This window comes from Rosa rugosa, chromosome 2, assembly GCF_958449725.1.
Source record: "Rosa rugosa chromosome 2, drRosRugo1.1, whole genome shotgun sequence".
NCBI classification, from domain to species: Eukaryota; Viridiplantae; Streptophyta; class Magnoliopsida; order Rosales; family Rosaceae; genus Rosa; species Rosa rugosa.
The window spans coordinates 20,578,229-20,593,658 of NC_084821.1; the positions used below are offsets into that span (position 1 = coordinate 20,578,229).

Here is a 15,430-nt window from a genome sequence, read left to right on the forward strand (position 1 = left end):
GATGTGTTGGGTACTGAAATTAAAGAAAGAGCACAAACATAGAAATATTTAGTTTAAGGGGTCGTGACCACTTACCCAATTTGAGCCTAAAAATTACCCACTTACTCCACTGAGAGTTTTTTAGTCCCATTTACCCAATCTAACATTTATTGACAGTTTTAACCTTATTTTAATTAATAAATTACACTCATCTCCCTCTCTCTCTCTCTCTCTCTCTCTCTCTCTCACACACACACACACACACATCCGCCTCCTCACCCAGATCACCGTCGTCAAGCCCTAGGCCTCGTAGCTTCTATCACCGCTGGCTACCAATGGGCATTTCTCACCATCACCGCCGCCTACTCCATCGTCGAGCCCTAGGCCTCCATAATCGTCACTCTCTCTTTCTCTCTCATCGCCGTCCCCCCCTCCTGTCTCTGATCCCATCTCCGAACAATCAAGTCCCAAATCTGGGACGAGGCTTCGGTGAACGAAGCCATCCTCGAATCCTTGGAGTCGATCGAGGTTTTGGACCGCAGCCAAGGGATTCTGATCATGGACTCCAGATTCCGAGTTCACTACCATCTCCGCCGGACGGCGATTGGGGATGGTGATCTCGTAGCCGGAGTTCATAGCGGAGTTGGGTGTCGAGGACTGGATGGCAGCAAAGGAGGAGGAGGGGAGGAGGTCCTTGAAGAAGGTGTATAACTCGGAGCTCTTGAGGGACAAAAGCTCCAGGTCGAGCTGCGGCAGCCAGTGGCGTGGCTTCACGACGCCGTCTTTCTTCTCCACTTGTTCCAGTTCTTCTTCTCCATTCAAGCTTTTCCGGTAATCTGCGACAGCCTCGAGTTCCTTCACTCACAGAGCTTTCCCTCAATTTATCTCTTTTCAGCTCTTCCGGCTGCCTCGATTTTGGCACCGAGATCCAATTGCTAAGAAACAATTGGTTTTGCATTGTGAATTGCTCAGTGATCATGTTTAATAATTAGTACTGCTTCAAGTTTGAGATTTGATTTTGTTTCAAGTTTGTTTCTATCGTTTTGAATCGTTTTTGGGTGGTAATAGTGCGACACAAATGATTATTAGAGGGCAATAATATGATTATTGGGATGCAATAATACGATTATTGGGGGTCAATAATATGATTACTGGGGAGCAATAATATGATTACTAGGTATTATTAGGGGGCAATGAAATCGGACGCCGGAATCCGGTTACTGGTCTGGTAGTCGGATTCGGGATTCCGGTCACCGGTGGCCGGATTCCGGATTCCGGATTCCTGTCACCTGTTGCCGAATTCCGGTCACCGGAGTCCGCGGCCGGCCACCCTTCACTGGAGTCCGATGAGGTCTCCGATGACTTCTCTCTCTAAGTGACAAAGAAGGAGAGGGCAAAATTGTCCTAAAAATAAATAAAAAGCAATAAAAAATAAACTTAATTGGGTATTAGGGCAAAATATATATAAAATATTTGTAAGTTGGCAATCTTTTAGAGTGTTTGGGTAAGTGGGGTTAATTAACCTCAAAATTGAGTAAATGATCATTTTCCCTTAGTTTAATAACTTTTCCTTACTCTCAAGGCCTTCCTTTTTTTTTTTTTTTTTTTACAACTTATTGGTGAAGATTTACCGTACGTGAATCTTCATTGTAATTTATTTGTTCATAAAAAAGAAAAATTATTTAAAAGCAGTCCTTTCTAGTTTCTACTTTATTGGTATCAAATTTAGTCATCAACAAATATGACCAAATATATTGATTGGGAAACACATACATGTTACAAAATAGAGAAATTAGTCATATAATATAATGAAAAGGTTCATGCATTTCCAATTCAATGGTGTTAAGAAGTATAAATTAACTATCATCAAGTGCAAGTTGAGTTTTTGGGATACATTGCACAAATCTGAAGACTTGTTGGGTAGCGCAAATTTGGACAAGCCTTGTGGGAGCATTAATCACTTGCAATCTAACTATAAACTACTCATTCGGTGTCTGTGTCCTTTTTGTTGGAGTACAGATATAACACAACCACCCCTGCACATTAATATATGATTTGGTCAAGTTAACAGCAAGAACGGACTGGAATTTCTTACCTAACAGACTACAGACTGGAACTCCAACCCCAGGGATGGGGGATCTGAAACTACACGTGTGTGTGACCCTACTCGTAACTATATCTCTGTTTCTCTCTCAAACATGCATGCATGCACGACCACGCACTTTTTGTCTTGCATGCCATGGCAAAGAATTTCAGGCTTTTCATCCCCAAGTTATTTGTACAATGGACAAGAAAACGCCCGAAGGAAATAACTACATCGAAACAGCTTGCAGTATCAGAGAGTCCAATCCACGTTTTAAGATATCGTACGCTTTGGGACGGACCCAACTTATATCTTTTTGTAGACCCGTCATACTGTGAATATATGAATTGCGTTAAAGCATTTCACGGGGCCGGTGGTTTATAATGTTTCTGAGCTGGTGGGTTGCCTCCCCCAGTCTAAATACCCATTGCCCAAAAAACAAGAAGCACTTCACAAGTTCACATTTCTTTACCCGAGTGAGATTTGCAACAGCTGCCTGTTAGTGCGTCATACTCCAGTATTGGGACAGGATATTGGGCGAACATAGCCGTAAAGTCGTTAAGACCCAAGGATATTGAGAGGCAGTCAAAAGTAATGGGGTTTACAAGATATAAATCCTAAAGCAAATAAATCTAGAGTCCACCAGAGAAACGAAAAGTCTCAATTTGATTGATAATAATATGAAATCTGTCTACAGCAGTTTAAGGTTGCTTATATAGTAGAAAAGAAACTTTAGGGCGACTAATTGTTGGTTTTTTGTTTAATTATTAAGATTCAAAACTCATATTACTATTTATTTAAATTGAAGAGTCATGTTTTTTGAAAAGGTTACGAAGAGTTCTACAAATGCTCAACTCTTGAGACAAAGAGAGAGAGTTTTTTGTGCTATACTATCATTCATCTTTCCCCTTTTAATTTATTTTTCCTAATCCTCGGGCAACTGATAAACTCTTGGCATTTTGTTTACCGTTAGTCATACAAAGCGGATTAGACATCATATGAGACTTCAAGGGTTGTATATTAGAGTTGTAGACGACCGTTATGACCTGCACCGACTTTAGGACAATGAATGCCGTGCCTCTCCTATACTCACAGGCTTGACTCTTCATATCTCTTATTCCTTATATTATTTGTGTCTATATGATGTGCTCAATTAATTCAATTGATTGTGCTGCTAGATTATATATATTAAATATGAATATTTGATACCATATACCTAAAAGCCCACCGCGAAGCCACTCCTTGACGATCAAACACAGTAGTAGCAGGAGAACTCAACGATATATGGACAGACAACAACCACGACGTGATTCAGAAAGCCACAGTCCGTGAGCAATTAATGTCCGAGTGTCCGACTTTCTCATAACTTGGAAGTCTTAAACCGATCGAAGATCCATGCCCATCATGACCTCTGCCAACCGGATAAGAATCGAGTTCGGGTTCGCACCTCGCACCATCCCTTCATTCAGCTTTTGCGGTCTAAGTCAAGTACCTTACCCAACGAGCTGTTTCAAGTTGGCATAGTACATGAGGTATATATGCCCGTGGAATACGAGAACTCTCCACCCACAATAGAATTGTACGTAGAGATAGCTAGGCACCTCCTCAAAGGGATCTATCCCATTCTACTCGTTCAGAACCATTCTACTCATTCGACCCAAAAAAAAAAAATCCATGAATCTCCTCCCTTCACAGGCTAGCTCCAGATTATTTGGTTTATTAAAGGTGAACAAGAAATGATCTCGAACCTAATCACGTGGACGCCACACAGAGGGGAACATCCCCGTGAAAGCATGCATGGTAGTTTGAACACCTTATACGTATTCAGTCGTCCCACCATTAGTGGGTTGGTGGAGTGGAGAGAACGCCCCACGCCCACCAATATCTTCTAGATCGACCCTCTCGCCATCTTTCGGAGCAAAGTCATGGAAGAGATCCTAACACTGAAAGTTTGATATCGAGGGCTGTGTTCTTTGCCTTAGTGATTACTCTGATTTGCTTTTGGTTAATGGCTATTTAGTCAACCTGGGTTGAATTGCATCTAAAATGATGACTTCTCTAGCTAAGTGCACAACTAATTAGTGCTTAAACAAATAAACATGCATGTAAATAAAGAAAGGGTGCGACTATTGCCACCATACTAACTACTTTCTTTACCTTACATTCTCTTCTCACCCTACATATATATTTTTTATTTCAAGTTTACTTAGTTCACCCATTTACAGTACCCAAAATACCCTTTTCAATGTAAGTTACTAGGTCCTTGTTCTATTTGGCTTCCTCCGCATATCAAATTCTTTTTTTTTTGTTAGCATAGCATGAGAATGATTGAAGATGATGAATGTTAAGAAATAAAGTGATAGGGTTTAATGATGAACAAAGATATTAAGAATGAAGTTTAAGTATATGTTCTGTAGGATGTAATAAGAAAAATACATTTTAATTAATTTTTAATAAGATCTTGTCCTATATTGTAATTTTATATTAGGGTATTTTAGTCTTTCAATAAATTGAAAACTTGTAGAGTGAAGAAAGTAGTTGGTAGGGTGACAATAGCTGCACACCTGCATCCATAAAGAAATGGCATCCAAAATTTGTTTACACAACCGACATTTCTTTTTTATTACAAGATGGAGAACAAAAATAAAACCTCTCATACCTAAAGCTCCAGATGAACTGGATCCAGGCCAGTCAGGAGTTGTACGTGGAACTAAAAACAAATGTGGGACTGCATAGGAAACAAAATGTCAAGACTCAAAACGGCTAAAGTCAATCTCATTATCAAGAATATTATTATGATTATTAATAATTTATAATTCAAACCTACATATGTATTGAATCAAAACAATTAAACATGGCATACACAAACATCACTAATTCACATAGCCCCCTCTAATCAACAAACTTATATGTAACTACCAATGCTTAACAGTCAATCAACACACACACACACACACTCACTTCACATAATGATCTCATCAAATACTGAAAGCCTAATGAAAATTTAATAGAGCTTTGAGTCTGTGACCAAGTAGTAGTACCCAAACGAAACTCCAAGATGGCCGAAGACAAAGCTAAGCAAAGGAGAAAGAGAAAGTCTTTGAAAGCTAAAGCACTCACATCACAGAATAATCCCTGAAGAATATTTTGAAAAGGATCAGAAGAAAAATAGGGTTCTTCTGGGTCCTCAAGGACAAGCCATTAGCCGGTGGAGCAAGATTTTCTTAGGCGCCTGTTTGATTTCGTTATTCGTGGATCCACTCTTCCTTTACTTGCCGATAGCAAGGGATGAAGTCTGCATAGACATAGACATCAACCTTCAATCACCCTGACCATCTTAGTAGCTGATATCTTCCATCTGATACATATCTTTGTCAAGTTCCACACAGCTTATGTATCACCTTCTTCAAAATCAAGGGTATTTGGGAAAGGATCAGATCTCGTGACAGACCCCTTGAAGATTGCAGTGAGGTATATTTGCAAAGACTTCTGCATAGACCTTCTTGCTTCTCTGCCCCTTCCTCAGGTATGTCACAAATCGTGTGATCATGAGATTTTTGAAGTTTCGTAGATGGTTCGGAAAATAGTAAACCATGATCGCGCATTTGCATTTATGTGTGGCTTTTTGTTGCTAAACGAGCTCACTGTGATATCTGACCTCTAGCTTTCACCTTTCTTTTCTTAATTTCACATTGTTCAGATGGTAATTTGGGGAACTACCCCTTATCTTAGAGGTTCGACAGAAAAGGCCACAAAACAGTCATTTGGTTAATCATCATATTCCAATATATACATACCAAGAGTTTATCGTATATTCCCTCTCAGATCACAAATTATTGATGTCGCGGGTGTGCTCACGGTTCAGCATGGGCAGGGGCTGCTTATAACCTTACACTAAAACATAAGATCAGTATGGGCAGGGGCTGCTATAACCTTACACAAACATAGCTAGCAATATGATAAGTAAATATGGCATACCGTAATCAAACGCGACACCTATATGCAGCGATATCTGCAATCGACTACCACCCGACTGGAAGAGTGGAGGGTAAAACAAAGTGATGCAAAACAATAGATGCATCACAGACAACTACCTCCGGAAATAAGGGATCCTATAAAAGAATACGAACAATATAAGTGGATCACTACGAGAGGCTTCGATGAGGAAACACTTCTCCAAAGCTTCCCGGTGGACCTTCGGAGAGCTGTCAAGCGCTACATTTGTCTTTCGATCTCTTGTCCAGCGGATCATGATTATCTCTCATTTTAGCACAATTATTCACAGCTAGTATACAGTTTTGCCTTCCGATTATGTAGTTGCTATCTGTCACCTTGATTTATGCATAACATATCAACAGGTTTCATTGTTCAACCAAATGGACGACACAATTCTAGACGCAATCTGTGAGAAGCTTAAGCCTGCATTGTGGCCAAAACCACACTCTTAGTGCGCGAAGGTGACCCAGTCATTCAGATGCTCTTCATATCCCGTGGCCAACTTGATTCTTCTGTGATGAAGAACTCCCACCGAATTGCCACAGCAACTTGAACTCCCGCCGAATTGGCGCAGGTGACTTCTGTTGTGACGAGCTGCTTACATGGGCCCTAAACCCTCGTCCAAATGTCGTCCTCCCCTCATCCACATTTCAGAGGTGGAAGCTTTCACATTGAGTGCAGAGGACTTGAAGTTTGTGGTATCAATATTTAGACGACACACATTCAAATTTTACTCGCAGCAGTTGCAAACATGGGCTGCATGTGTCATACAAGCAGCTTGACACAGGTATAAGAGGATGAAGCAAGCCGCTAAAGTGCAAGATAGTCATCAGAGTCTCATACCACCACCTCTCTTTCTGGAAAAAGTATGGAGAGAAGTTGGTGCAGAGTTCTAGAAATAATAGGTTTACGATGCATACTGGTTTGAATTCCAGAGTATCGTCAACTTTTGATACAAAAGCCGGAAGGAAGATGTGCCGTGGATTAAAGAAAAATCCACAAATGGTCATTTCTTACAAAACTCCACCTTCAAATTACCATGGATTCCCAATTAAACCAGGATAAACATCTGTATTCAAAAAGGGACCAAATAATATACAAGCAAAACTTGGCCAAACATCAAAACAAAAAAAAAATGTCAGATATCAAAAAAGGTGAACTAATTCGGACCCAAATTTCTCTTGTATTAGTCAAACAATTTATTCTATTCTTCCAAAGCCGAATCAGGTCCTTTCAAGCATTCCCTCATGATTGTTGCAAGCTTTGCACAGGCATCCAGGCATATCTGCATTCCCTGATTTGTAAAAAACCATGTTAGTATCATAAGCCACATCTGCCCTTGCCAAACCATGTGATAAACTTGCCAACATTGAATAGGCCTATTGAGATAACCTCCCAACAGATTTTAGCATATACAGACCATGCAACTTTGACAGCCATGTCAACCTAGTTGACTTCTCATCAAAGTGATTTATCAACTACAAGGATGATCTTTAAATCAAAACACTAGGTGAGCTTGCAAGAAGTTAGTAACACACAAGTCAAAGATGACCTTCATGCACACACAATGCTGTTCTTTACATTCTCCCCTTCTGAATGATGGTAAGAAAGTTAAAAAAAAAATGCTTTAATGGAACAAGGAATAAATCAACTGATGGCAGACCTCGTTAAGTTTTGGGGTTGACCATTCCCCTGTTATGGTTAGCTGAGTGACCTCATAGCGTGAAGGCATACAAGTAAGCATTAAGCTTCCATCTTGGTAGCTTTCCTCCTCCAGAACAGGATCAATAACAAGGTTCTTTCCGAGACAAGACTAGGCACCACAAAAATCACATGTCAGAAAAATAAACAAAAGAACCAAACCCACAAAAAAGGGACTTTTATATGAAAGTCATTTTTAGCACGCAAATTCATCTGTAGATCTAAGTAAGGCAAAGCTACTGTACTTCGTATGATATAAGCTGCTAACATTTACGAACGTCCTTAGAAAGAAATTAATCAAACATGCTCTAATAATATGAGTAGCCCACTATTTCTTCTACAAGTAATGAGTATGAAGAGAGTAAGTCAAGCATTTTAGACCACTTTGTACCAGAGAGAAGAAAGCATTTTAGACTACAGTATAAATGTATTTTATTTCACCTCAAAGTAAAGTTATCACTACTGAGTTAAATAGGCAGCTTCATAGTAAGCTTAATAATTACTTGACAAGCGTGCAATAATGATCAGAAATACAATGTTCATGTGCAATGTGCTCAAGTTTCAAATTCTCTCAGTATTCTTTATCAGGTTATGCACAATAAACATCATGTTTGTACACTACAATGACAAGAAAAATATTTGATTTACGCTTAATTGAGAAATTAAAAAAGCCTGGGTTAGTTGCATACCACAGAGACTGAGGCAACAAGGTCATACATCATTATCCCTGCATCTGCTAAAGCAAGGCTAGCACATGATATTACTACGGGAAGATCACCTGCAACCAAAAGGAAGTAGCACAATAGCATGCCATTAAAAATATTATTGCCTTGCAAAATATATTAAAGTGTATGACACAAACGAAGACACGATCAATGGCACAAATGCACCAGTAATGCTACAACATTGAATTGTACATATTATACCTGGCTTCTATTCTCAAAAGACTTCTGTGTTTAGTAATATTGCTTTATACTTCTTTATCTATATAATTACATCATTACACTCATTTTAACCAAAACAAGCTGTGTTTAGTAATATTGCTTTATACTTCTTTATCTATATAATTACATCATTACACTCATTTTAACCAAAACAAGCTGTGTTTAGTAATATTGCTTTATACTTCTTTATCTATATAATTACATCATTACACTCATTTTAACCAAAAAAAGCTGTGTAACTCATGAAGTGCTGATTAAAGGTCAGCAGGTCAGCATAAAACCTAAGAAATTCTTAGTTTGCCAAACTTAAGTCAAAGGACTGCCAATAGAGTACCAGAGGCCATTAGGAGTTTGGGACAAATGCACCTTTCTCTACAAGCATCTAATTACTGAAAGTATTTTTGTATATAGGAGAAAATCTAAGCCAAAGGTTTCACAAAAACAGTTAATGCAATTCTTTGGAAGCTCCAACGCATGAACATACATATACATTGACTGAGCAGGAGGATATTCTTATACTCCTCAATTAATTCTTTTCTTGGGACTTTCCATTCTTTTTCTTTCATTATTCTGTTTTCTTGGCAACTTAAATGTGCAATAGTTGAAACAACATGTGTTTATGTACAAATGACATTGAAAACTTACTGCCCCCAGATTCCAACACCAATGCAAAAACATCCACTGTAGTCTTGGGGAAAGTTTCCAATATTATTGCACCCTCCAAAGCTTTATGAAGCATTGAAGAAAACTCTTTGTGGTCTGACCCCTAAAAGAAGGCAGTGCTAAATTAGTTACAACGATTTCACTGATCAAAAAGACTATGAAAAGAAAGATGGTAAGAAGCATTACAGTCATATACCTGTCCACGAACTGGAGTGGCAAAAGTTGTATAGCTAACATTACAATTCAACCGGCCGATATCACTGTACAACATTGCCTTCTTACTCTCTCTTGGCCCAAATCTAAACAAACCAAGTAAAGTAAAATTTAAAATTTGTTTATATTTGCATCATCAATAATAAACAACAAAAAGTTAAAACAGTGGAAAAGAAACTGCCCAAATTATCAAATTAATTCACCACGATTATGGAATGATGAGTAAGTGAAAGTATAAATTTCTAAAAAATATACTCACACAGAAACAATGACCTTGGTATTTCCAAATTCTGCATATGCTGATCCTGCAGCAGCATTTACAGCACCAATCTTGAAAACTGTAAATTACCAAGAAACTTGAGTTTTTTTTTATGCGCATAATATTGTAACCACACAATGACATAGAATTTAGCAGATTTTACAGTAAAACATTTATAAATGAAAACAAGAACTTGTACAACTCCTTTCAGGTTCATAAAGCGTCCGTTTCTGAACATCTACCATCTTATACGTTTAGAGACAAACTCTAGTTAAATGGGATAAGACAATACAGACAAACTCCATGACCCCATTTCTGTAAAGAGCTCATGACAATGAAGAGCCTATAGAAATTCAATTTAAGCCAGGAGCACCTATTTCAATTATAGCCAGCTTATAACTATGCAATTGAAGTTTATCAAAAACGGGTTCTCACAATTATTTTCATACTCATACCATAATATCTAAATATAAACATGTAGTGCTATTCTCTTTCCTCCTATCAATCTTCTCATAGCAGAAAACTCCATAACAAAATATCCAGAAGAATTTCGACATACACTTCTTACAGGTTTAGTAAAAGGACATCTAACCCACCTACCATCAACAAACAAACAGCGAAAAACTTCGAACCCGTATAATGGTTAAGGCAAATGGACACTCGAAAGCTAAAGTAACCCAGTAATAAAATCCCAAAAACATCAAGCAGTATATTTTAAGAAAGCTTTAAAAAGATTGGTGCAGTTCAAATCAAACTAAAACCTTAAAGCTCAGTTCTTTGCGTTCAAAATAATAGCTAGCTGAGCTGAGCTGATTAACCAATTTGACCAACTTCATACTCAACATGCAAAATCAAGAGTAACCATATTTGGTATTACCATCAAACTAAAAAGTAAAAGCAAAGAATAAAGGAAGGAACTTTGAACCAAACAGAGAGAAGGGCTTACAGGCAGGTCTGCATTGGTGGAAATCACGGCCATCGGTTCGGACCCAATCGACGTCGTCGTTTCGAAAGATGAGTGATTTGGTCTTGCGGGTTGTAGGGGACGGCGAGTAAGTGGTCGGAGTTGCTCCAGCCATTTGAAACGTATGTGGGTCGCTTCGTAGTTTCAGAGAATCGATTTTATATCGAAGAGAGAAGGGAGGGAGGTAAAGAGAGGCGAGAGACCGGAAGAGAAGAGAGCTCTTTGCACAAGACAGAAGAACAGAGAACTTAAAAGAAACGACGGCAGTTTTTGAGTTATAGAAAGACCAATTAAATATTTAAATGTGTAATCGAAGAGAAAATCTGACCCCTTTTTTCATTTTTGGTCTTTTCAATTGTCGTAAGAACGAGTATAGGAAAGATTACAGTACATTAATAGAAAAGATTATAAATGTTGCATCTTTTTCTTTTTTTTTTTGAGATGAACAAGTTCATGAATTTTAAGGGTAGATAAAAATGCTCTCGTTTTCTTTGAGAGAGAGAGAAACCTTAGGGTTATTATTGACGTTGATCGGTGGCCGCACTACTACCTCAACAACCACAGCCGGATTCTTTGCTGGTGTTGTTGATGGAGGTGAGGTCTACACTCATCATCGCTTTCTCCTGACTCTCGCAACAAAAGTATCTCGATTGGGATCGACTTTGTTTGGTGGTGGTCCTGTTCTTTGGATTTGGAGGGATGGCGTCCCCCTCCTTTCCACTCCTTTCCTAAGTGGCGTTGGTCGCAGGATTCGATGGCGTCCCTTGTTTGTAAGATCGGATCGAACTTGCGTTGTTGGCGATTCGTTGCACCATTTGTTCTGGGATCAGGTTTTGGGTGTTTGCATTTGGGTCTGGCTTGGCTTATGCCGAGTTAGTGACTTTTGTGGTGGGTCTGTTATGTCGCTGTTGGCATGTTGGGGTGGTGGAAGCAAAATTGGTTTCCTCGGCATCGGGTCCATTTTTCATTGCCATCGATGGTGGTGGTAGCGTCGAGGATGCTGCACAGGGTTGGTGCAAGTGAGGCGACCATACTATTCATCCTTTATTGGGATACCAGTGATATGGTGTACATTGTTGTTCGCTTTTGGTGGATGGAATTGCCATCTTTTTTATTCTAGCTCCGGTGGTTGCTGCAATGGTCGGTGTGGTGGCAGTGGCCAGGAAAGCGTTAACGCTGGCTGGATGATGGCAAAAGCTGACCTCTTAACTAAGGTTTGTTCTAGGTGGTTTGGTTCGGCCTGGTATTGGGCTGCTAGGGTTTTGTTTTGGGCCCGGGAAGTTTTGTTTTCAATTTTCAATTAATTTTGGGCCTTCATCTTTTTGTACAAAAAGATGATGGGTCTACTTTTTTCTTGCTTTGAGTGGGAAAGATCGTAAAGAAAAGAGAGATCCCGTTGTCCGCTTCGAGGCTTTTTACTCTTCTTCGGGGCTCTACTTTTCTTTGTTCTGGGCTTAATCCTAAAAGGTGGGCATACAAGGAGATTACTAGTTTGGTTTGCTCTTTTATTTATGGGTGGTTTTGTAGTAGTTTCTACGAAATGGTTCTTTCTTTCAACCCCATAAGGTGGATTATTTTTGTACTGCTTGTTGAATTATATAATGGATCAGACGACCTCTTCAACTGAAAAAATAAAATAAAAAATAAAAAAAATAATTAAAAAAAAAATCTTTTTTGGGAGATAGAGATGGCAGGAAAGTTTTTAATGAAGACCACTAAAATGAGGACATCATGAGGACTTTCTTATGAGACTCATTTTTCGATCACATTTCTGCAAATCGACCGCTAGATATTTAAATATTCATGTATAGATCATTTATGCAATTATTCAACCAAATTGAAGATCGTTAAGTCATTCATAATCGTTATTTATCATTTATGAACATGAACGGTTCAGATTTGATAGATTTGGTTCGTCTATTGATTTGATCTAGTTCGGTGCCTTAATGATTAGCAATTTGGAAGAAAATTTTCAGAAGTGATCTACTCATGCACACATAAACATCTAACGGTTGATTTGGAGTAATGTAATCGAAATGTGGGTCTCTCAAACCGTTGATTAGAAAGTCATCGTGAAGTTCTCATTTTAATGGTCCTCATTATAAGTTCTCCCTCATCCCCAACTTTTGGTCCAAGCCGACCTTGCTCATTAGTAAAAGAAAAAAAATCAATTACCAAAGTAAGAGGTATGACTACAGCTAATTTATTTTTAATAATCACATTTTTAGTAGCACAACTTATCCCCTCTTATACTATGTAAGTTTTCAGGCTATAAGGTTGGGAAACACTGGTGGGGGAATGGCAGAAAGAAGAAGGGGATACACTGGTGTAAGTGGGAAACACTTTGTAAATTAAAGGTGGCAGGAGGATTGAGATTTCGGGATATTAATTGTTTTAGTCAAGCTCTGGTTACAAAGACGAGTAATTTGGCGGGTTATACTTCATCTTGAATCACTAGTTTATTGCATATCGTAATCGAAGTATGCAGTTAAAGGTTATCAAGCAGCGGTGCAGGTTGACACTAACCCTTCTTACATTTGGAGAAGTCTTGTGTGGTGTAAGGAGCTGCTTTGTGCGGGGTATTTGATGGAGAATTCGAAACAAAGACATGACAAAGATTTGGGAGAACAAGTGGCTGTCCTCGGCTTTGAGTGAACATTTGAAGCAAGTGGCTGCCCTAACTCATGACAAAAATTGAGACAAAGAGTTTTGAAAGATATGAAGCAAGTTCTAGAGCTGCAAAGCAAATTTGATGTTCACTCAATGACAAAATCCAAGCTTTTGCGAGTGAAAGATAAAGTAAGATGGTGAAAGGGGGCGTGAACAGTGTTTGGGCAGAGGGAAGAGTCGAATAGAGCTGGGAAGAAGAAAGAAAAGAAGAAGAAAACGGAAATTTCAACTAAGGCACGATTTTTTTTTTTTTTTTTTGGGTGATCGATCTCAAAAGGGAAGAGATCGATCATTTTAAAAGTGATGTGCTCTCTGCCTTTCGAAAAGATCGATCACCCAAACGGCGAGATCGATCTTTTATTAATTTTTTTTTCTTTTCTTTTTTGGGGGCTTGAGATCGATCATTGAGAAGTGAAGATCGATTGTTTTTTATTTCAAAACTCTTTGCGACTCCAAATGATCGATCGTCTAAAGCAAGAGATCGATCGTTTGCTCTGTTTTTTCAAACCACTCCAAACTTGAAATTTTAACACTACAAACAACTAAGTAAACATGAAAGTGAAAGCTGCAAGTAAAGGATTAAGAGAAACTCCCCCTTGAAGACCATGATCTTCATTATAAACACCTCCAAGCACCAACAAACAATGCTGAAGCCTTACCATCAAGCTTGTTGACAGAACCCGACCTGAATTTCACCTCGAAACCCGAACCGAGCCTGTGGGGCCCACCTTAGGTGAGATTTTACCGAAAAATCGGCAGAACCTCCCCTAAAATAGACTACCCAAAGTTTACAAAAACCTGGACATGAGCATAACTAAACTCACAACCATACATATACATTCCAAATATTTACATTCCAGGTATAATTTACATTCAGAAATACAATTCCACCTTAATCCCGTCAAAGCACTCGAATTCTCAAGTATTAACATTTCCCCAATTTAAACAGGTTATCAGAGCAGTTCTACGTAATTAAGCCGATATCATACAAAGGTAGGTTAAGTGATAACCTACGATCAAAACAGAACCATTGGATTCTAAGCCTCAATTTTCTGGACGCGACCTTGGTATATCTGAAATTTGGGCATTTAGAAAACCAAAGGGCCCAGGGGAAATAAAACATTTAAAAACGTTAGAGTGAGTGGACAAAAATAAAGTAATTTACGAAAATAACTAATTGGATGCTTTCCCATATTTGCGCTATTTAAATCCGGCATGCAGTGCAATTTATGAAATATCTCCAAATTCATTTCCTTTAAAGTCAACCTTTCCTTGAAAAACATTCGATGACTAGAGAGAGCTGCTAACTAGTCATCTCATGACATCTGGAGGGGATTGCCGCCCAGATGACGCATCGGAGGGAACTGCTGACCGGAATTTAGGAAGCGATGGTTAGAGGGGACTGCCGACTAACCACAGGTAGTAGAGGGAACTGCCGACTAACTACCTCATGTCATCTGGAAGGGACTGCCAACCAGATGACTCACCGGAGGGGATTGCCGACTGGAATATCCTGGAGGGGACTGCTGACTATAATATTGTCTGGAGGGGACTGTTGACCAGACTATCACCTAGAAAGGACTGCCGACCAGGTAATGTACGCATGCGCCGAATAGTAGCCTCCTTGTCAACTCAATTCTTTTAAAACTCTTTTCTTTCAACGAAAATCACATTTAAATAATTAATTATTTTCAATTCACAATTTAATCTCATGCTTGAAAATCCATATTGCATGCATAATTTAATTAAAACAAAGGTTCACTCACAGGTGAGCCCCGCAGCTAATCTTGCTGCCTGCTGGTGTTCTCTTTGCTCGAGGGCTCCATACGTCCTGTACAATTTGGCAGCATATAAATAACTATAAGAAGAGACTAATTTAAAATCAACAATTTATTCCCTCGACAATTAACAACTCATTTACTCAACAATTCTTCTAAAATCTGACTCTGCCAATTTAG

General features: G+C 38.9%; 1 protein-coding gene and 2 pseudogenes across 1 annotated transcript; 2 read left to right on the plus strand and 1 right to left on the minus strand.

Moving 5' to 3' along the window:
• The first annotated feature begins 4,809 nt into the window (after window positions 1–4,809).
• On the plus strand, window positions 4,810–6,716 carry LOC133727754 (protein CNGC15b-like; annotated as a pseudogene).
• LOC133730527 (protein CNGC15c-like) lies at window positions 6,063–6,954 on the plus strand (annotated as a pseudogene).
• Window positions 6,955–7,128: 174 nt separating this feature from the next.
• LOC133727753 (exosome complex component RRP41-like) lies at window positions 7,129–11,071 on the minus strand. The gene is made up of 7 exons (XM_062155161.1): window positions 10,785–11,071; window positions 9,839–9,917; window positions 9,563–9,665; window positions 9,349–9,469; window positions 8,449–8,537; window positions 7,722–7,871; window positions 7,129–7,352 (listed from the first exon to the last, which is right to left on the minus strand). The coding sequence occupies exons 1-7, from the start codon at window positions 10,915–10,917 to the stop codon at window positions 7,263–7,265; spliced, it is 765 nt and encodes a 254-aa protein (XP_062011145.1). The 5' UTR covers window positions 10,918–11,071; the 3' UTR covers window positions 7,129–7,262.
• Between the last annotated feature and the right edge of the window lie 4,359 nt (window positions 11,072–15,430).

What these genes read in the sequence shown, in the direction of transcription:
- LOC133727753 (XM_062155161.1), bottom strand. Translation starts at nt 10,917, where the DNA reads ATGGCTGGAGCAACTCCGACCACTTACTCGCCGTCCCCTACAACCCGC. An exon ending in GGTGTTGGAATCTGGGGGCA is followed by an intron (nt 8,538 to 9,348) that starts GTAAGTTTTCAA and finishes TTTTGGTTGCAG; the next exon opens with GTGATCTTCCCGTAGTAATA. An exon ending in CAACCCCAAAACTTAACGAG is followed by an intron (nt 7,353 to 7,721) that starts GTCTGCCATCAG and finishes TTTACAAATCAG; the next exon opens with GGAATGCAGATATGCCTGGA.